The sequence below is a fragment of the Lepus europaeus genome, chromosome 1, assembly GCF_033115175.1.
Source record: "Lepus europaeus isolate LE1 chromosome 1, mLepTim1.pri, whole genome shotgun sequence".
Taxonomy (NCBI): Eukaryota; Metazoa; Chordata; class Mammalia; order Lagomorpha; family Leporidae; genus Lepus; species Lepus europaeus.
This window is the reverse complement of record NC_084827.1, coordinates 151,073,242-151,094,786: the sequence shown is the minus strand read 5'-3', so window position 1 is coordinate 151,094,786 and position 21,545 is coordinate 151,073,242. Positions and strand designations below refer to the sequence as shown.

General features: G+C 40.2%; 1 protein-coding gene across 3 annotated transcripts in view; it reads left to right on the top strand.

Annotated features, from left to right (window-relative positions):
- KLF7 (KLF transcription factor 7) overlaps positions 1–21,545 on the top strand; it is a 98,259-nt gene that overhangs the window by 16,048 nt on the left and 60,666 nt on the right. The window contains exon 1 of one of the 3 annotated variants that reach the window (XM_062190332.1): positions 16,333–16,489. The exons of the other annotated variants lie outside the window; for them this stretch is intronic. Within the exon in view, the coding sequence (XP_062046316.1) occupies positions 16,439–16,489 (51 nt within the window). The 5' untranslated portion in view covers positions 16,333–16,438. Of the gene's footprint in view, positions 1–16,332; positions 16,490–21,545 lie in introns of those variants that run through there. 3 annotated transcript variants of the gene reach the window in all.

The following is a 21,545-nucleotide window of genomic DNA, read 5'->3' as shown; positions in this document are numbered from 1 at the left end:
TGGTGATTTTCAGGGTCATTCTTTTCTTAAGCCATTTCTTTGTATTACTTGATACAGGGTGTTTCTCCTTTCCTCCAATCTTTGTCTTTAAAAATTTCTCAGTGCTACATAAAGGCCCAGGGTCATTATCATCCATGTGTGTGTGTGAGTGTGTAATTTTTCCAAAAACAATAACTTTATCTTATGGCAAAAATAAGCTAGTATTAAGCTATTTCTGAAAATTATTTCTAGAAAGAAAGAGAACAAGAAAAGAAAGAGAAAGAAAAAAAAAGAGAACAAGAAAAGAAGGAAAAGAAAGGATAAAAGAAAGCTAGGCAGGCAGTATGTGGACATAGAGTGTCCTTACACAAATGGTTTTCCTACAAAAAAGAAACAGAATGCAAACCATTTGTCCTCCCACCCAAGATGTGCCTGCTTGCTTTTTCCTCCTGCTTTTGCATCCATGAGCTTGTTCTGATGCTCCTTACCCACAGACACTAGGATTTTACAAGTATTGAAACTTGAGGAGCTCCAGACACCTCACTCCGTTGCCTCCCACCTTAATTTTCAGATATCCTACCTGTGCTCTAGAAGTCATTCTTTAAGTCCAATCCAGTATTGTGTACTCAGGAACTGTGAGCCCCTTTTCAATATGTTAAACACATTTGCATGTTAGCACAATGGGTGATCCAGCATAATTTAGGCTTAGTGCCTCTCAAAGGGTGGGCTGCTCCTCTCAGGGCTTCATGAGCACAGTGTGAAATAGTGCAGAATCACCTTGGTAGGCAGTTTTACTCCCTTTTCAGTTTTTTTTTTTTTCAGTCTTTCTAATGCAAGGTGAAGAGCTAGCTTTGTTGTTACATGTCATCCACATCTCTCTAGGGCTGTATGTGCATGTAGCCCTTTTCTTCCTATCTTCCCTTGCTCCCTCCTTTTTTTTTTTTTTTAATATTAAGGAGACTCAGAGTTTTTGACAGACAAACATCCCATTTAAAATTAATATATTTTATTTTCTTGGTTTTAACTTTATGATTATCTTCTATTAATGGCTATTGCAGTAAAGTAATGTTAAAACACATGCAGGCTTAATATATAATTCCTTAATGAGATGATTAAAACATGTAAAACATACAGAAATGCTGATTTACTAAAAATGCAGAAGGTGAAATGAAATTAAAGTTTGGAAAGCATTGGTGTTATGGAAAATTCAAGGCATTTGACATTAGAAAACCTTGAATTTAGTCCTGACTTTGTAAGTATAAACCAGGGCAAATACTGAACTGTATTTTCCCTTCTGCAATGTGGGGATTATAATGATAGGATTGTTCCAATCAAGTGAAAGATGGTTGTGAAAGTGCTTTGTGAACTGTCACAGCATTGTTGTTTTCTCTTCTGTGGTAGGGGAGGTTTTGTTTTAAGCCTTAAACTATTACTTCTTGTTGACGTTCTTCCTCTTTATGATTTGTGTTGTTTTCTGAGTAAGACTTTAGTCCTTTCTTATTTGTTAAAATGGAGTTATTATTTGTGCTTTATTTATGGCACTGAAAATTTTCTTACTGGTTGTCTAAATGGCACATGTAACTTACTAATCTATTTTGTGTGTATTCATGTGTATTAGTTCTCACCTAGACTTTGAGAAAATAAACTCAGTCTGTCATATATAGATGTCAGAATGTCTGGATAAAGATGGTATATTTGTCATTATTTTTTAAATACATTTTAATCATTAAAATATTTTACCACACTCACAAAACAATTGTGTGTATTTGTGTATGTATGTGTGTGGTCATGGCATCCACGGATGAGGAAAGTCTGGGAGGTGAGTACCCTGGGGACAGCTTTCTTCTAAAGGTGAGAGTCTTTGTGGCTAAAATGACTCATTGACCAATGCAGTCTCACATTTGGTTAGAGGATAGGAAGATGGGGATTTACCTGGATAGGAAGTCCTGGACTTACCAAGACTTCTAATCTAAGCCTGTTTTTTAATGCCATGTTAGGGTTGGAGTAACACAGCGGTATGTTATTCTCAGGGACTTTTATCCCAGCCTGAGATCACCTGGATGGGAGGTAACTGCAGATAGGAAGGGAGGTTTGAGCTCTCAACACAAAGACCACACTGACTGTGTTGACCACAGCTCCTGAACTCTTCTCCTTTGGATGCGTGATCTACAGGCTGCTTCCAACAGGTGCCATATTGACAAGGATTTGGAAGCCTGGGTGTGGAAGCCTGGGTGTCAGGTACAAAGTCCACTCCCATTCTGTAACCCAGAACACTGGTTGAAATGAGAGCCTATCTGCATCTCTGTGAGAAGCTCTCTGGATGGCTTCTCTCACCAGTGACTGTGGCAGCAATGGTGGATGCACAGTGGCCACTGCCACCACTGAGTACAGTGTAAGCACAAAAAAGCCAGGATGAATTGCTGGCAGTTTCTTGGTTGACTAACATCATTTCCAGTAGAACAGATGTAGACAAGCCTGGGATGTGGGCCCAGGAGGCCCCTTCTATGTGAGTCTGGCACCCCTGCTACACTTTGCAGTGGTAAGTGCTAGAAAAGGTACAGCCAGTTCAGAAGACAAAGGCAGAGCCTCCTGGAGAGAAAGCAACAGCTTGGAGTGGGGGTGTTCTTTACAGCATATTTTTAAAGTTTCTCTCCCCAGAAAATTATTGAAGATCTATCTCAGAAAGAAAAATAAACCAATTTCTTTGTGTGTGTGTGTGTGTGTGTGACAAAAGAATCAACAGGACTTAGTATCAGTGAGGAAAAGATTAAGATTTGTATTCCTAAGAGCTGATGGAAACTACGTGCTTTGGGTAGAAGAAAAAATTGGTTTGTAAGGAGACATTCCTTTGTCCTTGTGATCTTGACTAAAAGGACATTAACACAGGAAATGACTTGAGTGTATCATATGTTAAGGGCATCAAGAACTTAGTGGAAAATTGGGTGGGAGTTGAGGAATGATAGGAGATTGTGCTCCTTAAAGCAGACATTGGCAAAGGAAACCTTGGAGGGCAAGAGTCATAAAGATGGCTGCCGCAAGCCAGGCTGGTGGTGTCAGCAAGTGAGACTGGCAGAAATATAAGGCAGTAAAAAGTGGTAGAGACTGTGGTGATGTGGAAAGTATAGACTCTATCCAAAGGTGCAGGTGCCATTCAGCTCTAGTAATTTGCTCCTCTTAAAGGATATAGAACCTATTGCTAGATCTTCTGGTTTTGCAAGATAAGCCAGAAATCTAAATTTTTATTTCAACTACCCTGATTTTTTTTTTAAAAAAAAAAAACCTATGGATAAAGTAGAAATATTACATTTGTTGAAATACTGTTAGTTGAATTTCTACCAGAGTTTCAGCCCATCTATCATTTTGGACTGAGTAGCTCTGTAACCATTCATTCAAAGAGAAAGTTTGCATGAGATTGGTCTTAGAAAGCAGTACTATCCAGGGTGTTGGCCTATCTGGCTAAGATCTACGTTGGGTTGGGTGGGAACCCTGAAGTAACAGGTAACAGAATCTCTTTGCCCTGGCTTTAGACAAAGAGGGGGAGTAGAAGTGAAGAGGTGCAGGATTGTCAACTTCCCAGCTCACTTTTGAAAGGATTTGTTGGGATATACATTTGCATCAACCTCACACAGGAGAAGTTTGATTCTAGGGTCAGGAATGTGACAAAACACTTGAGTACACATCTGGATTTTTGCCACCAATGTAATTTGCAGGGACGTATGGCCGTAAAATACTTGAGATCATGAATTGCACAGACTCCCCATCTGGAGAGCTATACCTTTCTCTAGAAAATTGAATATGTATGCTCTTCCAAGGTTTAGTTTTGATTTTTTAAAAAGAGGATAGAAACTCACTCAAGTACTTAAAAAAGGTTTCAGATCATGTGGTAGCATTTCAAGTTCACAAGTTAACTTTACTGAAAAATACTGTTTTGTTTAGGGAAAAATGAAACATGTCCTAAAATATTTCAAGAACTAATGATGTGGAAACCCTTGCCAGCAGAGACCAAGGCAGCAGCCAGACCAGGGTGAATGTTAGGGTTGAGAATGCTATGTGATCAGAGGGGAAATGAGGAAGTAAAGAAAAGGAAAGGTTAATGGGGTTTTCCATGTTACCTATCAAATCATGTTTGACAAGAGATTTTTTTTTAAATTTTATTTAAGGAATACAAACTTCATGCATTTCACATATACAAATTTGGGAACCTGGTGATTCTTCACACCCTACCTCCCTTCCACCCATAATCCCACCCTTCTTCCTCTTCCCTCTCCCATTCCCATTCTTATTTTTTTTTACAAAGATTTATTTTCAGTTAACTTCATACTCATAAGATTAATCCTACACTAAGTCTGAAGAAAAAGAAAAAACTAAATAGTATGAAGAAAAAAGAAAACAAACAAAAAAAATTGTTCCTCAACTGTTCAAAATTGTTGCATCACAAAGTGTCAGTTTCACTCCTATAGATTACCTTTTAGGTGCTCTATTAGTTATCACATATCAGAGAGAACATATGGTATTTGTCTTTTTTTGTGACTGGCTTATTTCACCAAATATAAGGGTTTCTACATGCATCCATTTTGTTGCAAATGACAGTTTTTTTTTTTTTTACCACTGTGTAGTATTCCATAGTGTATATTTACACCATAATTTCTTTACCCAGTCTTCCATTGATGGATATCTGGGTTGATTCCATATGTTAGTTATTATAAATGAGGTGCATTGAACATGGAGGTATAGATAATTCTTTTATATACTGATTTCATTTTCTTTAGGTAAATTCCCAGGAGTAGGATGGCTGGGTCATATGGTAGGACTTTATTCAGTTTTCTGAGTTATCTCCATACTGTCTTCCACAGTGGCTGCCCCCAGTTTACATTCTCACCAACAGTGGATTACGGTACCCTTTTCCTCACATCTTTGCCAGCATTTGTTGTTTGTTGATTTCTGTATGAAAGCCATTCTAATTGTGGTTTTTATTTGCATTTCCTTGATGACTAATGATCCTGAGCATTTTTTCGTGTGTCTGATAGCTATTTGAATTTTCTCTCTTGAAAAATGTCTGTTCAGGTCCTTTTGGCAAAAAATTTTAACTAAACCTGTCAGTAAATGCCTTAATGATATGCCACTGCATGGTACTTCCTAAAAAATAAAAGCAGTAGGTGCTTTATGATCAACAATGGTGACAATTTTTTTTTTTATATTGATATGATGAGTATTCCATTCCTTAAATTCTGCTTTAGGACTGATTGACAAGTTAACATTGTCCTCTAGTGACAGATGTGAATAATATCAATAAATATAAGTATATCAGACCACATTTGTCTGATTCTGCTCTAGTATATGGATAAAGAGGAAAAAACTTTCTGAGAAGAATGATGGCTTTTAAATAGCAAATGGATTGAATTGCTGTGACTCTGATATGCAACATGGGGGTACTTAACCTTGTAGCTAGAATCAAATGCCAGAGCAGAGAAGCTGAAAACACCTATGAGTGTACAGAGATAAGAAATTTGCTTGATTTGCATGATTAGAGGAAAGACTTGGGGGTTCAGACAGATGTGCAAACTTACTTTGTTTACCTTCAATGTCAGCAAATTTGCAGCTTACAATGACAGTTACTGGCACTATCCAGGGATGACGGCAGAATAAGAGAGAGACCACAGTATATCTTCAAATGAAGGGAAAGAGCACATGGACCCCTGCTCATTGGGGGTTCCTGGGATTTGTTGGTTATACTCACCTGGGAACAGAGGCTGTTGTACTGAGTCCTGTGAGCTGGCTTGGGGACCCGGGCCAATCAGAAGGTAGTCAGGGACAGAACTGCTGGTTTCATTGCCTTGCAGGTTTAGCAATAGCTCTGTATTTTGGGCTGGTGATAAAATGTGAAGTGCTCATTTTGGTACTTGGAGGTGACCCAAGAAAACAGCAAAACAATTAGTGGCAACGTGATACTTTAGCGTTTGTGACTGCAGATGAAGGAGTACACATGGGTTTGACGCATTTACAAGTTTTGCCTTAGAAGAGCTTCCTGACAGCACTTGCTGGCGTGTTTGGAAATCTATGCCAAACAATAGCTCTTTGCCATCCTGGTTGTGGTTGGCCTAACTGTGCAATTTTTTCTACTGTGACAACTCCTAGACCAGGGGCAAGGTGTTTATGGGAGCTTCTCAACACACACGGGGTTCATCTGTTGAGCTGCACAGCAGTTGCCTCCCCAGAGTTAAGACTTTAATGAAGCATCCATTCCCTGGGAGCCAGCCTGCCCCTCCCCCTCTCCTGTCTCCACTACAGCCGAGAGCAAAGTCCTCTCTTAGGATATTGCAGTTAATAATGCTGCTCTATTGATTTTGTGAGCCTCTCAGTCACGGGGGATGCATGGGGGATGGGCTCAAAGCTAGCAGAGTGCTTCCTCCAACTCTGTTTCCAGCCCTGGAGCTTTTGTTTTGAATCTGGAAGCTTGGACCAGGGCTGGATTTCCAAAGGTCAAATGTGCCAGTGTGTTTTGTCCTTAATGAGTGAGGCTTGCCCTAGAGCCCTCACTGAACTCACCAGAGTTGAACTTGAGCAGTAGCAGTAGCCCCTCTATAACCAGATCCAATTGCTTGGTGCCCCCTTAAGAAGGGCCTCAAGGAGCTGCAGAGGGTTGTTGGCCCGGAGAATGTGGTCATAAATACATGTCTAGAGGAATGGGTGAGGTTTCCTCTTTGCTTAGAAAGCCAGAAAAACATCAACAGAAAGAGGCTGCAAAGGACAAAAACATACCTAGGACCTGAACCTTCAGTTCTCTGATCAACAAAACATTTGAGGATTTTTAATAAAGGAATTTATCAAACCTTACTTTTTGGTGTGGAGATTTTCCTTGTTTCTCATCTTATTTTCTCCTCCTTTTCATCTTCTCTTCCATGTTTTCTTCTCCTTCTGCTTCACCTTTTAATGTGCACAGATCAGTTGACCTCAGAGAAGCTGATGTTTGTTTGATTTGATGAGAGAATTTCTTAACTTATTATTGATCTTTTTGCTTTACTACCAGGCAGCTCAGGGCTGGATTTAATTCTGTGCTTCATTCAGTAGCATTTCATTGTTTTTTAGCTCAGACTTTTGGGGGCAGTATTTCTTATCTTTTTTGGTGGTGGTTCTCATTTTGTGGTTTGTTATGCATGTGCTTTTAACTGGAAGCGTGAATCTGAACAAGAAAATGTCTCAAATGATTTTTCTAAATATTTCAGTTTAGGAATATTACAGGGCAACATTAGTATGACTACTGAACCTCACTAGTATGTTTTGGGCTCTAATCTTTCCCTAAAGGCTCTGTAACCTTTCCCTAAATGGTTACCAAGGAACTAGAGAAGTGGCCACTGCCTTTCAGTAAATGCTGTGATAGGGCTGAGCCCATAGGAAAGCAATCTTTGTTAACCAAAAATCCTTTCATTTTCTAGGCCCTTCCATTGCATTTCTTGCTTCTTCCTGTTATGTACCCCATAAGTAAGGACCCTTAAACTGCTCATCCTTTTCCACACACAGTGGGGCTTTCATGCATCTGTGCCCTTGTTCATGTCTGCTCTTTCCTATGATGTTGTTGCTCCCTTTCTCAACTTGTCTGTCGAGGTCTAAGTCAAATGTAACTTCACCCAGCATCACTGATGTTCCAGGAAGAATGCATTGGTTCCTTCTGTACGTTGCCATAGCACTTTATTCACCCTGGTTCTTATTCACATATATAACATGTCACCTTTAATTAAATGTATTTGTAGCCCTTATGTATATACCTTGAGCACCTTATAGGCAGGTACAAAAATATAGGAGCCCTTGAAGTCTCTGGAGCAGTATTTTATATAAAGTGGAAGCTCAGTAGATAATTGTTGGATTAATGTAAAACAAGTAAAACATACAGTCCCTGTGCCCAAAAGGCAACAGAGTTCAGACAGGTATAGCCTGTTTATCTTAGCCAGCAGTTCTTTCTTTCTGATTGTTGTCCTAGTGAACAAATCTGCCAATCTGGGCCTGACCCAATCACCTTGGAGAATAGCATGCAATAAGAAATGATAGTGGCCCTTATTCAAGATTTAAAAAAAAATCATTTAAGGAATGTTTATTGAGCAATTACTGATTATGCCAAACAATGTGCAAAGTTTAAAACTGGTGGCAGATCTCAAAGCTCTTGTGGATTTGTCACAGCCCTTGTTGCCTTCTGCTTAACAAGAGAGTAGGGATACAAGCTGAGAGATACTGGGCAAGAGTATATGAGCAGAGAACTCAGAAAAATGCTGTTCATTCACTCTTCCATCCAGATGGGTCTTCCCTCAACCAGAGGGTTTCATAGGAAAACTCTGTTGGAAGGGGGCTTAATTTTCCCCAGCTGGAAGGTACTGTAGGAGATAAAGTTCTAAGTTATCTTATGATCTGATTCTACAAGAGAAAGAGTAGCCCTAAAATGCCTGTGTCTTTCCTTTTGCCTCTCCTTTCCTGTAGAACACACGTCTCAAAATGGCAACTATGGTCCCTTGCTGGTTTTATACACTCCCACTTCCCAATATTTACCAGTATTCCTAATTGTTACCAACCAATATTTCAAAAACCCTGGAGATTTGACATCAACCTTGTGGAATTTTAGCTTCTTTTAAAAACCTTGCAATACCGTACTTTCATTTGCCTCATGATTTCAGTGAGTTTGAGCTGTGTAGCAACTTCCCCTTTTAGCTATGTAGTAACTTCCTCAGTTCACCAGTCTCCACCTCTGCTTATTGTCATCTTCCTTGACTGTTTCCCTGATGTGTCCAAATCAGCATTTCTTTGTATGTATACTGTTCCCCTTGACCCCATGTGTATTTGAGTCTGTGAATCCTAACCTAGTTTCATCAATAAGGGCATTAATGGCTGTACCCTTAGAAATAATACCTGTGTACCCCAGTATTCCAAGAATAGCCATGTGGAACCAGGTGGCTGGGCAGAAACTGCAGCCCTGAGTCTGCAACTGAGATACCTGGCAACATGGCAAGTCCAGTTGCAGAGGGATCAGGGTACTACATTTCATGTTCTTCATGCCTGGCTTCCTTAACAAGCAAAATTTGGGCACAAGAAATTTCATATATTCAAAGTCAGAGGATTTCCATAGCATTGGAAGAGATTGTATACATCTCATCTGTTTTGTTAATAGAAGAGACCAATGCCCAAAGAGGAGATGACTCACAAAAGGGCTTAATTGTGTGGGAGGGGCTGGTAAAAGTTCTCCTGAATTTGGTTTGTGTTTTCCCCATCACTTCCCCTTGTCTTTGATTTTACATCCTTAGAAAAAGCCCTAGAGTTGAAGGATTTTCATATTTAAGATTGCTTAGGCACACCATTCCCCACCCCCCCAAAAAAAAAGAGTTAAATTACTTAATTTTCAACAAAGACAGCCTCCCCTTACCATTGCTTTTCTGGACTACAATAATCCTCTTCACCATTGTCTGTCCTTCTTTCAGTGATCCCTGCTGGGTCATTGGAGACAAAAGCACTTTCAAATTAGTGGTCTTGTTCCATGTGAGGGACAGCACCAGGAGTCAGTTTTGTCCTGGAACTGCTGTGCTTCCCCGGGTTTGGTGGATCCTCCTTGGAGATGTGTTACTGGTGAGACACAGCTATGAAATTCAGGAATTTTACACAAGGGTGAGATACTTGCTGTTCGTCTGGTTCCCATTGTTCTACTTTTCCTCCTTTCTTACTGCTTCTATTTCTTGTGTGTTTCTCCTTGTGTTTTCAATTAGAATCTTGAACAGAAGAGTTGGGTGATTGATAATATTGGTGTTGAAAATAAGCCAAGAACCACTTGTGAAGGGCACTGTTGGGGAAGGCATGGAATCTCATTTAGTCAAAATTGTATTTTTATATTTGTTAAAATTCAGAAATGTTTCTTAAATGTTGAATAGCACATTTCTATTCTTTTTTAAAAGTATATAAATTCTAGTTTCCATGTATTTTGCATTAATTAAATAAACAAAAGTCTTAAGTAAACTGTATTCATGTTTATAAGGTTTTTAGTTCGGTATTATATTTGCTTATTTATTTATTTATTTGAAAGACACAGAAAGTGAAAGGGATATACACGTAGATGGAGAGACCTCCCACCTGCTGCTTCACTCTTCAAGTGCCTGGCAAAATCCAGGACTAGGCCAAGTAAAAGCAGAACTCAGTTGGGTGGCAGGGGCCAAACTACTTGAACCATCATTTGTTGCTTCCCAGGGTGTGCATTTGCAGGAAACTAGAATCAGATGAGCAGAACTCCAACCCAAGCACTTTGATATGGGAGTGTAGGCTTCCTGAGAAGCATCTTAACCTCTGTAATAAATGCCTGGCCCTTAGTCTAGATCTTAAAAAGTGATAACTAGTTCCATTTTCCATGTCAACAACTGAGTATTGACAAGTTGGAGTAGATGAAACAGTTTGACCAAGGTATGGAATGACAAGAGAAAACTCAGAAATTTCATAATAAAGGGATTTTGTCAAAACCAAAACCATTCACCAGGAGAAATGACTTAGATAAATGTAGGTGAAAGCTTATGAAATGAAATTTGGGATCTGGTAGTGTTTCTAACTTGGAAGATCCTAAACATCCAAATTTACTCAGGGATCATGATTTTTTAGAATGTTTTGAGATCTTTGGTGGTTCATGGTTGGACCAGGAAAAGACTAATTGTTAATAGCCAAGAAACCTTTGGTTGTTTCTGGTCTCATTTGTAGCATGGTTGCAGAATTGTGTAAAACCTTATTTTGTCTAGAAGGTTGGGTTCCTTGTAGATAGGATGGAGATTTTAATCCTTGTTGCCTATATAGTCTCACAGGGGGACTCCCAAGTATGACATTACATGACAAATATTGATAAGCATTTCAGATGATTTTCCCAAAAGAATTCTCTGTTGAAAAAAAAAAAAAGTATATGTCATTTCATATGGAGTGAATTGGAAAAGTCCCAGTTTCACCTGAACATTATAGTGAGGACTTTGTTCCTGTTTCTGTCAGCCTATTTTCCAGAGAAAATGGAAGATTTTTGTAGATTTCTGATTCGGTAAGTTGCGGGCTGAAAGCTCAGGGTGTGCTTTTAAGAACACTGCAGTAAAGCACTACCTTCTTTAGCAAAAGTAATCCTTTCATTCACATAGTTGTTAGCAAATCCTGGTAGTGTAGATGTCATTTTCATTTTCTTTTTTTCAAAAAAAGCATGTGCAAGGAGGATCTCAAGTTATTGAAGATCAAGCCAACTAGGACCAAATTTTGTGGCAGTTGCAGACATAGACACAAACATCAAAATGTCTCCTTAATTAAGGTGATGGCTCTGCTGGGGCCCACATTCCAGGATTCTCAGTAGAGAAAACATGTTTTCTTTATACGGGAGTTTTATTAGCAGCAATGTTCCGGTATGTAGTTCAGGTTAATTAATGATGTAGTCACACTGGTGTCTGGCCACAAGGTTTATTTCAGTAAGTAGGGCACTAGGAAATCACATTGGCATATCTTGTCATGCTGAAAAGGAAGCCTTAATTTGGACCATTAAAATACATTTCTATGAGATCTGTCAACAAGGTACTTTGAGAATTCTTAATGTGGATACTGTCTTAAACTAAAAATGAATTCACCATAAGCTATGAGTACATATGCAGTGGTTTCCATGAGTATATGCCATTTATAAATATTTTGTTGGCTCAGATAATGGAGACCTCAAAGGCCCAGACCACCCACAAGCTCTGGTGAAGTTGACCTCCATTGCACAAGGAGATTCGTACCAAGGATCACCTTTTCCCCATGAGAGGTTTTTATTAATTTTAGATCACAGTGGTGTTTTAAAACTTAATTTGTGTTGTGCAAATGTAGCAACCTTCCTTGGAGGTTGAAACAACAAAGCAACTGGATTGGAAATTAGATTTCCCCCTGTATGCTGCTAATGTAGTTCTTGTTCCATTGGGAGTTCCCCTTTGCATGGGTTGATGATTTCTTTGAAACTGTATGGAAATTGGTTCAGACAGCAACAAAGGGGAGAGGGGATGGCAGTGATGATTCAAATTAGTGTCTCTTCTTCAATCAGAGTCTGTTGTGTCATCTGGTATCAGTGGAGCCACTCAAGATGAAGGGAGGTGCCAGAGCTACTGGAATCCAAACTTTAAGACCTTAGTACCTGATTTTCCCCTAATCAGGTTGGGTTGAAGAGTTCACTTGAAATATGCAGCGTTTTACTGTGGTTCAGAAATGGGCCAGGGCTGGCATTGTGGAGTATAGGGAAAGCCTCCCCTTGCAGTGCTGGTATATATGGGCACTGATTTGAGTCCCGGCAGCTCCACTTCTGATCCAGCTCTCTGCTGTGGCCTGGGAAAGCAGCAGAAGATGGCCCACGTCATTGGGCCCCTGTGTGCATATGGGAGACATGGAAGAAGCTCCTGGCTCCTGGCTTCAGAACAGCCCAGCTCTGGCCATTGTGGCCGTTTGGGGAGTTAACTAGTGGATGGAAGACCTCTCTCTCTTTCTCTCTGTCTCCTCCTGCCTCTCTGTAACTCTTTCAAATAAATAAATTTTAAAAAATGGACCAATACAATGTTACTTTACATGATAGAAACCCATCTCTTCCTTTCTGCCTCACCTCTTCCCAGCCAGCATGTGAAAGATTCTTTACTGCCTAACATAATGAATAAGAAAGAGAACGACTATATGAGTATGAGAACAGGAACAGGTTTAGAGAAAGGCATTCAAAAATACATAAAAATCTATAAGTGTTGTATGTTAATAGAAAATTTTAAAAATAAAATAATAAAGAATTACCAGGAAAAACATACACTTCATTGTGAGTGGCTTGCACACACAAAGTGTCTCTCTGTCTCTCTCATAGGAACCCTGTGCAGTTTATATTCAATATTTCCACCCTTTAGCTCTTGCTTAGTTCAAACGCCATACCCTCTTAATTGGATTTTGGCTCCCTTCCAGTGTTTGAGACTTCTGTATCTGAAATAATGGTCCTGAAATAAATAGCACTCTCACTAGAGATGTCTTTTTATGTAAAATTCTTAAAGGGAATAGAGGGTAAGGAAATGCTTCCATGTTTAGGAATTTATGGTAAAGGCACCAGAATGGGCCAACACAGGAATTTCAAAGTATCTCATCTATGTAAGTGAAGGGTGTGGTATTTAGGGTAACAGAAAACACGGGTCCATATTGACTGCTAAATTTGAATGGACCTTTTCATTTAAGGGTTGCTAATGTTGGGCGTCACGTTGCTGTGACCCAAATGCTTTGGAGACCAGTGATTGGTGTTGCCTTTCCTGGGGAAGTCCTTTCAGGTGGTAGAAATGGGAATATACCATGTAAAATGTGTGGGGCCTCTATCTTTAATCTGCTCCCTCAGGATGCCAGTTAATAAGCACCTGTCACCGGGGTGAGGAGAGAGGTGGGTTTGCTTTATTGTAGTGACACTCGGAGCCCATGATGCAATACAGATTGCTGGGAAGAAATGCTCTTTGCATCTGTTTGAAGCAGGTGGGGTGTGCTCCCAAGACTGACCCCTTAGTCTTGTGAGTGTGAATTAGCGAGTGCCTTCCCAGCCCTACAACTTGTAATGGAGGAGAAATGATGATGGATCCTTTTGACCTAATAAGGTGGATATTTTGGAGTAGATCTCCTGACCAGTTAGAGTGCTTCCTGGAGTCCCAGAACTGATTAATGGCTTCAGCTGATTCATTCAGCTGGTACAATTTGGAGGCCTTTCTCAGGTGCAGCACTTGGTGTGGGGACTCATTGGTTCATAAGACCATTTCCCTAATTTCCTGGGCCTTCCATTCTAGTAGAGAAAGACAGTGAACATGCAGACACATGATTCAGATCTCTCTAGGTCTTGGTAAATACTAAAATGCAAACAAAGCCAGGCAGTGTGATGGAGAATGAATGGGATGTTTGGGTTGGTCTATTTGGGCAGATCAAATACGGGCTTTTGAGTAGGTGACAGTAAATCTGGAACACAACAGATTTCTAAAAAGCAGGTGTGCACTAGCCAGGGAGTCTGCACTCAAGGGTCTGGAATGACAGGTTCTAGAGCTCTGAGATAGAGATGGGCCTGGTGTGAGGAGGGTAGGGACTGAAGGAAGAAGTGGAGGAGTGGAGGGAATTAAGGCCAGATCATGTGGGGTCTGGTTTGCTGTGGTAAAACAGTAAGAATGAGGGCAGGCCATTGAAGGATTATCAGCAAGAAGTGTGAATTGGAAGGGGTCTTTGAATGCATGGCTCATTCATTTTGCTTGGAAGGAAGTGTACTTGAGTACTTTATTGGAAAAGGCGATGGGTGGTGTGGGAAAGGGAGGCACTAAAACTGATTCCAAGGCCAGTATTCTTTGCACCAGTAAAGAAAAAAAATGAGAGTTGAAGATAGTATTGTGTCCACTTGCCTTTATTCTCTTCCTGGTGGTTCCTGGAAGCCAGAGGGGGTACGAGAAAGTAACAGCGGGAGAGGGACATTCTGGGGCAAGGGAATTGGTGTTGACCTCCCACACAGGAGCTGCTCAGGGCTGCCCTGTGAACTTAAATTTTTCATTCAGTTTAGAATCCCAGCCCTCAGTGTTAAATACTTTCTTTAAAATGAAAACATCGATGACACAAGAAATAATAATAAATTAAATAATAATAAATTAAATAATAATAAATTAAATCTTAAGATGGTGATGTATCCTATAAGAAATGTCAGTAAAATAAACATATATACCTTGTTTCTGATGGCCTTGTGGTGAAGAAAGAGGCAATTTTAGCTTTTAGCACCCATGCTTACCCAGGACTTTTCACTGTTAACTTTTCAACTGATTATTTGTTTGAGAGTTGCTTCATTTATTCATTCAGGCAGGCAGGCAGGCTACAAATCAGTCACAGATCTGGGTGCCTTGGTGGAGCCCACATTCTAGTGAAGCTTACATTTTTAATGCTGGCGAGGCTGATGCCCATGATGAAGCAGAACATTAAAGTTTCTCAGCATCCTGGAGTGTCTGAGGCCTTATAACAGAGGCCATGAGCTCCCCATGCAGAGCAGGGTCCAAGAACCACGCTCTTCTAGGTTCTTCCCCTGCCCCATTGACAGCAGAGCGTCAGTTTCTTTGAGCCTATTCTGAGCGAACAATTCTCATTTCAGGTCTTTTCCTGGCTATTACTATTTCATGGCATCATATGTAGAATTCCACACTTGTCAGGCTCTTAGAAGTTCAGTCCACTGCCCTGGTAGATAAGGACACTGAGCTCAATGAGGTTAAAGCCACTTAGCTGGCTGGTCAGGGCTGACTTTCCTGATTCAGGATCCCCTGACTGCTTAAGCCTTCATATCCACAGAGTTTACTTGGGCAATTATTTTTTTTTTTTTTATATATTCTTCCATGCCTTTTCATTCTTCTTGGAAGTATAATGAAAACAACACTTATTAGGTAGTAGCTACAACATACAGGCCCTGTTCTAAGCACCTGGAATCCATCAATCAATTGAACTTTCACAGCACTCATGGGTGGCAGGTACTACCATTACCCCATTTTACACAAGGCATGGGAGAAGTCACTTCCCCTAGGGGGATGGAACTAGTAAAGAGTATAGACTGATTTTGACCCAGAATTGCTTCCAGGGCCAGTGGTTTTAACCCCTACTCTTGTGCTTCTCAATGCACATGGGGTCCAGTCTGTTCCCTTAACTGGAGTGGGCAGCACAATTTCCAGGTGTCTCCAACTAAGTAGCAGTGCTACTGTCCATGCAGGAAGCCAAGCTTAGCGCTTAGTTTCATTTTCCACCGTCTAAGGAGACAGCAAACATCTCTCTTTGCACCCCCCAACATTGTCCCTAACATTCCTTAGTGGAAGTTCCTGCAGGCTCTCTGCTTTGCAAGTATCCTCTGGGATCACCAGCCACGAAATTGTATCTGCCACTAAGGGCACCCGTGGCCTTTGAACGAACCTATTGTTCTTGGGAAATTCAAGCTGTGAGTGGGAGAGAGAAAAAACACTGTACACACATGTAACTGTGCTTTGTAGTAAAAGAAGGAATCATATATGCAAATATACGTTTAAATGGAGGGTAGGGGAAGGCCATATTTAACCCAGCTGAGAAGGATATGACACTGTTCCAGGAGGGAGTCAATGAAATGAGTTTGCTTTAAAAAAAAAAAGAAAAGAAAAGAAAAGAAAAGAAAAGAAAAGAAAGTAAAGAAAAGAAAGTCCCAGTAGCCTGAGTCAGCCTGTACAAGTGATTTGGGAGAGGAAGGGGAGATGATGTAACTGGTTCGGCATGTTCCTGTCTTGGCCACTAAGTGTCACGGGGCCCAGGGAGTTTGAAGAGGATGTGCGAGTGTGTGTAAAGTTAATGGGAGCGGGTGGAGGGGTGTGGAAGAGCAGGCAGTAAAACAGGATTAATAACCCCTTGTCAGACCTTTCCCTGTTACTGTGTTTGTCAGTAATTTTGGTCTGAATGAGGGCTCTCTAGCCAATTAATGTGTATTTGTTTCCCTTGGCAAGACCCGTTAGGAGAAGGGTTGAGATTGGTGAGTTTGAAATTTTTCTTTTGTTTTTGCATTTTGGAAGAGGAGGCGAATATTGTGAGTTTGGGTTTTCAGTGATGCTCCTCCCTCCCCCCCTCTTAAGAGGCAGGAGGCAAGACATGGCCAGCTGGTGCCTTGAACTGACACAGGTGCAGAGGCTGTGGGGGGTGGGGAGCCAAGAATAATTACAGGTTTCTGAAGCATCAGGCCCTGCCTGACACAAGGGCTCGTCAAGAAAACTGCTCTTTATGGAAAATTAATGGTGAAGCTGAAAAACCGTCAGTGCCATTGTTGTTCTTGGGAAGCCATCAGTCCTCAGAAGGGAGGCCCCTGAGTCGGTGGGCTCTGGTGAGGAGCTGGGATCAGTGAGTGTTCCCCTCCCCACCCCCGAGCAGATGCTGGTTGGCAGTGTCATAGTGGGTTTTTCTGATTTTTTTTTTCTTTCTTAAATCTCACTTTCAATCCAGATCCAGCCCTCTGCTCTTACTATTGGTGTGTGTAGAATTGTTTTCCGTTGATATTTAAGGTCTGAATTTAATTTTGACCGTAGACATGCAATGAATGGAGGAGGGACATCTAATTAAACTGACTATCCAGCGCCAAAGTAACAAATGGAATTTCCACCAGTGTGTGCCGACCTGCACAGCAGCCTGGCTGGCTGGTGTGGGGACAGCCGGCAGGAGCAGCTTCTGTGACCGAGTTACACAGGAGCAGTATCTCTTGACCACTCAGAAGTGGACGTTTAGTGACAGTCCAGTGGTCAAGTATTCATGAGCGATTCTTCTTAAAGGTAATTAAGCAGACTCTTCTTAGCTGCAAGTGTGGGTAGGGGGCAGACTAATAGATTTCACATGACTATATTCTGAAAAGTAAAAACAACAGTGAACCAAGTCTGGTGCCTGGTAGAACTTATCTGTGCCTGGGTCACCTTGTCTCTAGGGGACCCTGTTAATTTTGAAGGTCACAGGTACTATGAAAGAGGAAAGTGCATTTCTAAGTTGTTGGAGGTGGTGGGGACCCCGTTGCCTTCCTTTAGCAAAGTATAAGACCCAGGCCACAGCTCCTCACTTGGCCCAGCTTCCGTGACTTTAAAGCTTACTTTCACGTTTAATTTGGATTGGATTTGTTTTGGGGATTTCTTTTATGCATTGCTAGTAAGGAATCCTTGGAAGATGAAAGGGGTGTTTGAGGCTGCTTAGCATCATGTGCCCAGGGAAAGTAATTTCAAAGACATCACCCTCTCCCCAGGCCTTTAATCTTGCCTCCTTCCTCTCCTACCTCCCCAAGGAAAAATATACAAACAAATATTTTCTTTGTATGTTGAAAATAGTTTGGGGAGGAGAAACATAGAAGAGGTTTTGATAGAAATCTCCCAACTTTCATGTGTGCCCAGAATTAAATTAAGTTTTGCAGCATTGCCTCTCAGAATTTACAGATTACTAGAAGGAAATATTTAATTTGGTTTCAGCTCCAGCTAGCAGTTGATGTGAGAAACAGTTGCAAGGAATGCGATCTTACACTGGTTGTAGTACCGTGGTTATTTTGTGGAGTTCAGCAATTTTGACAGTAATGTGTAATACTATTGTACCTCTGGGGTGTGCTATTGATGTGTGTGTGTGTTTTTTTTTTTTTTTTTTGAGAAAAAGCCTAATAGCTAAAAAAATGCAGTAAGAGATTTTCATTATACAGTATACTTTCTTACCCATGTTTTCTAGACAAAATTCATTGTCTCTTAACCTTCTAGCCTAGTATTTCCTGACATTGGAAGTCAAGAAAGTGATCATGTGCTTAAAACTTTCTTAGGAAATATTGTCTAGGTCTTAGGAGATTGTTTCTTGTCTCTGGTTCATGTATCCTGTCTGCCATGAGTCAGGATCTGTGTGATCATCTTCTGCCTCCAATTTACAATGTTGAAACTCAGGAAAGAAGGCAAGACAGCTGCAGTGCATGGTGGCTGAGTGTCTCCTGTGAGCTCACGGTGTGTATAATGCTTTTTCCCTTTCTCCAGCCCCTGAGGAAAATGGTACCAGATCTCTCTGGCCATAATTCCACTGCCTTTCCTGTCTTTTATGGATGACTTAATGTTAAAAGACTAGAAATGGGTCCAAATCATTACACTGTATCATACTTTGACAGGCAAGTGTCACAAACTTAACATCAGTAACAATCTTTTCAATCCTACAGTTTTTTATGTTGGTTTCAAGAATCAGAGGAATCCATCATTTTTGTTAAAAAAGTGTGAAGTGTAGCACATCCAAGAAGTCAGGGAAAAAAAATGAGCATTTTAGAAGATGCCTTGAATACAGAAAGCAGCCCTCTCTCATCAATGGCTTGTTTTGTGTCACCCTGAGTTTCCATTTTGAGATGTGTGTGAAGACTTCAAACACAAAAATGCAACTGGGCTTTGGGCGCCTCCCAGAAAGGCCAGGGATTCTTTTCTCTCTTTCTGTACTTCATACTCTTTGGGGACTGTGGTACCATGGTTAATAGCACGTGACAAAACCACACATAGTAAATGTCAGGAAAAGGCTCCCCTGGGAGGCTAAGTGCAGTTCACCTGCGTTTGCAATTACGTGGTGAACATTCTTTCTGGGAACAAAAGTTCACCCCTTCCTCACCATCATCATTGTTATTGTCATCAGGTCAAGGTTTGATTACAGAGGAAGCATGACTTTGCAAGTTTCCACAAAATGGGAAGCTTCACTTGCCCATATTTTTGCAGCTTTAATATTTTCCCATTAAAAAATACTTCTAAGTCTTGAGTCCTTTGGGCAAGATAGATAGAATTATTGAGAATAAGGGAAGCTGGCTAAAAGGACCATGAATGATGGATAACTGAGTAGAGACATAGGTAGTATGAGGTGGACCATGATTTCATTGACTCTGTATTAGTTTAGAAAAAAAATTTCTTTTATTTTTTGACTTCCCAACTTAAATATACATGGGTCCAAATATTCCAAGTAATTACTTATATTGGAACAATTATTGAGTGGTGGCAAAAATATTGTACTAATGATTTTGTTTCATGTTCAAAGTAAAAGAGACAAGTAAAAACTAGAATTTTTATGTTCTAAACATTTAATTTGAAAAGAGATTACACGGAGGAACCTGAACTAGAGAATCTGAACCAACCAATGCTTATAGTTAAAGTGGTGGGGACAGGAGGGTGTTGATATATGGAAGTGATTCTAATTTTTCCAGAAAATTCTAGCCCTTCCTTGTAACTCCCCTTTACTTCATACACTTAGATATCTCTGTCATGTGAGATAACAGGTAGAGATTTAGTTTCAAATGATTAATTTTCTGTTTTAGAATCATGTAAGGAATATGATCATTGCTTTTTGGGTAGCAATCTTAATACACCAGACGTCCCAGCAATCTGTGTACTCTTAGATTCACTTTGGAGAGAACGTTTAACTGTTAAGGGTTGAGGTGTGGTATATTTCAACACTTGACATTCAGCATATTTTCATTACTCCATTTTTTTCTAGACTTCCTGAAGGATATAGACTATATATTGAGCTTTTAATGAAAGCATGATTATTAGGAGGGAAAATGAAGGATCATTTCAGGCATATGGGCATAAGAGAAAGTAGAGATGAAAAAGAGATGAAGGAAATGCTTTAAGGAAAAGTTGTAGGGGAAATAGTAAAAGTGACACTAGATGTTTGCAAAAGCTGACTGCCCAGTTCAAAGTAACTGAATGATGAGATAAGGACAGGTTAAATGAAACCTATTGGGTAACTCTGTCTGACATCATAGCCATATATGACAAATTATTTTATATTTTTCTTGATCCCATGAAAGTAACTGCTTCTTGTTGGTAGCAGCGAGATTTTGGTACACTTAAAATGTGCTGTGAGACTTGAATTATCCTGTCATCTTTCAGCAGGAGGTATGGCAGTAGTAGGTTGAATTTTTTTTAAACTAGCTCTGACTTTTAATAATTATGTTTCCACAAGAGGATGAGTATGAAGAGTACTAAAAAAGGTTTCCAGGTGATCATTTTAAAACCAATTTCAGGCAAGATTTATAAGGAAACTAGGAGAGGAGGAAACCATGCATCTCAGTGGAGGTTTCAGAGAGCCTTTGTAACACTCATTTGTAGCTTGCAAATATATCAGAAAATCACTTTGCATTTGGGAACATTTCCTCCTCATTGCTAATTGTAATGATTTTTCATGTGGTGTGGGTTGGTGGCCAGAGCCTTAAGTTGTATTGTTAGGACATGCTGAGACAAGCCTTGTAGTTCCAAGGTGAGGTAGCAGACAGGCAAAATTTATGTCACTAAACTGACATTTGCTGACTCACACTTGGAGTTTGCTGGCTGGAGTGTCATTGGAATGGAGTACATCTCTGATTCTGATAGACGCAATTTGGACTCTCCATCCAAGTTCACAATCTACCAACAGGTTCTAGTTGGCTGATGGGTCTGTCTCCCCTTCTCTTTTCTGAAGTTACTTTGAGCGTAAAGAAGAGTTGCAAGATAGTACATAGAGGTCCACATGCACTTTTCCCAGCTTCCCATAATGCATATAACCATAGGACAATTATCATTACCATGAAATTATCACTGACACTATACCATTAACTAATCTGTACACTTTATTTGAATTATATTATTTTTCCACCCAATGTTTTTTTGTTTGCTGGGTCTCTTGTGCTTAGTTGTCATATCTCTTTAAGTCTTCTCCAATCTGTGCTACTTCTTGGTCTTCCTTTGTTCTTCATGACCTTGACACTTTCAAAGGATACTAGCCAGGTATTTTGTAGAATGGTCCTCAACTTGGAATTTTTCTGATGTCTTGTCATGATTAAATTGAAGAGATGCATTTTTGACAGGAATGTGTCCTTTTAGCATATAAGGTCGGGGTACATGTTATCAGTATGAGTTGTTATGGGTGCTGCTAACTTTTATCACACGGTTAAGGTAGTGTTGGCCAGGTTGCTCCACTGTAAAGTTATTCATGTTATCTTTGTAATTAGCAAATACATTGTTGGAGGAATACTTTGAGGCAAGACAGATATTTTTTCATCAACTTTAAAAAATATATCATAT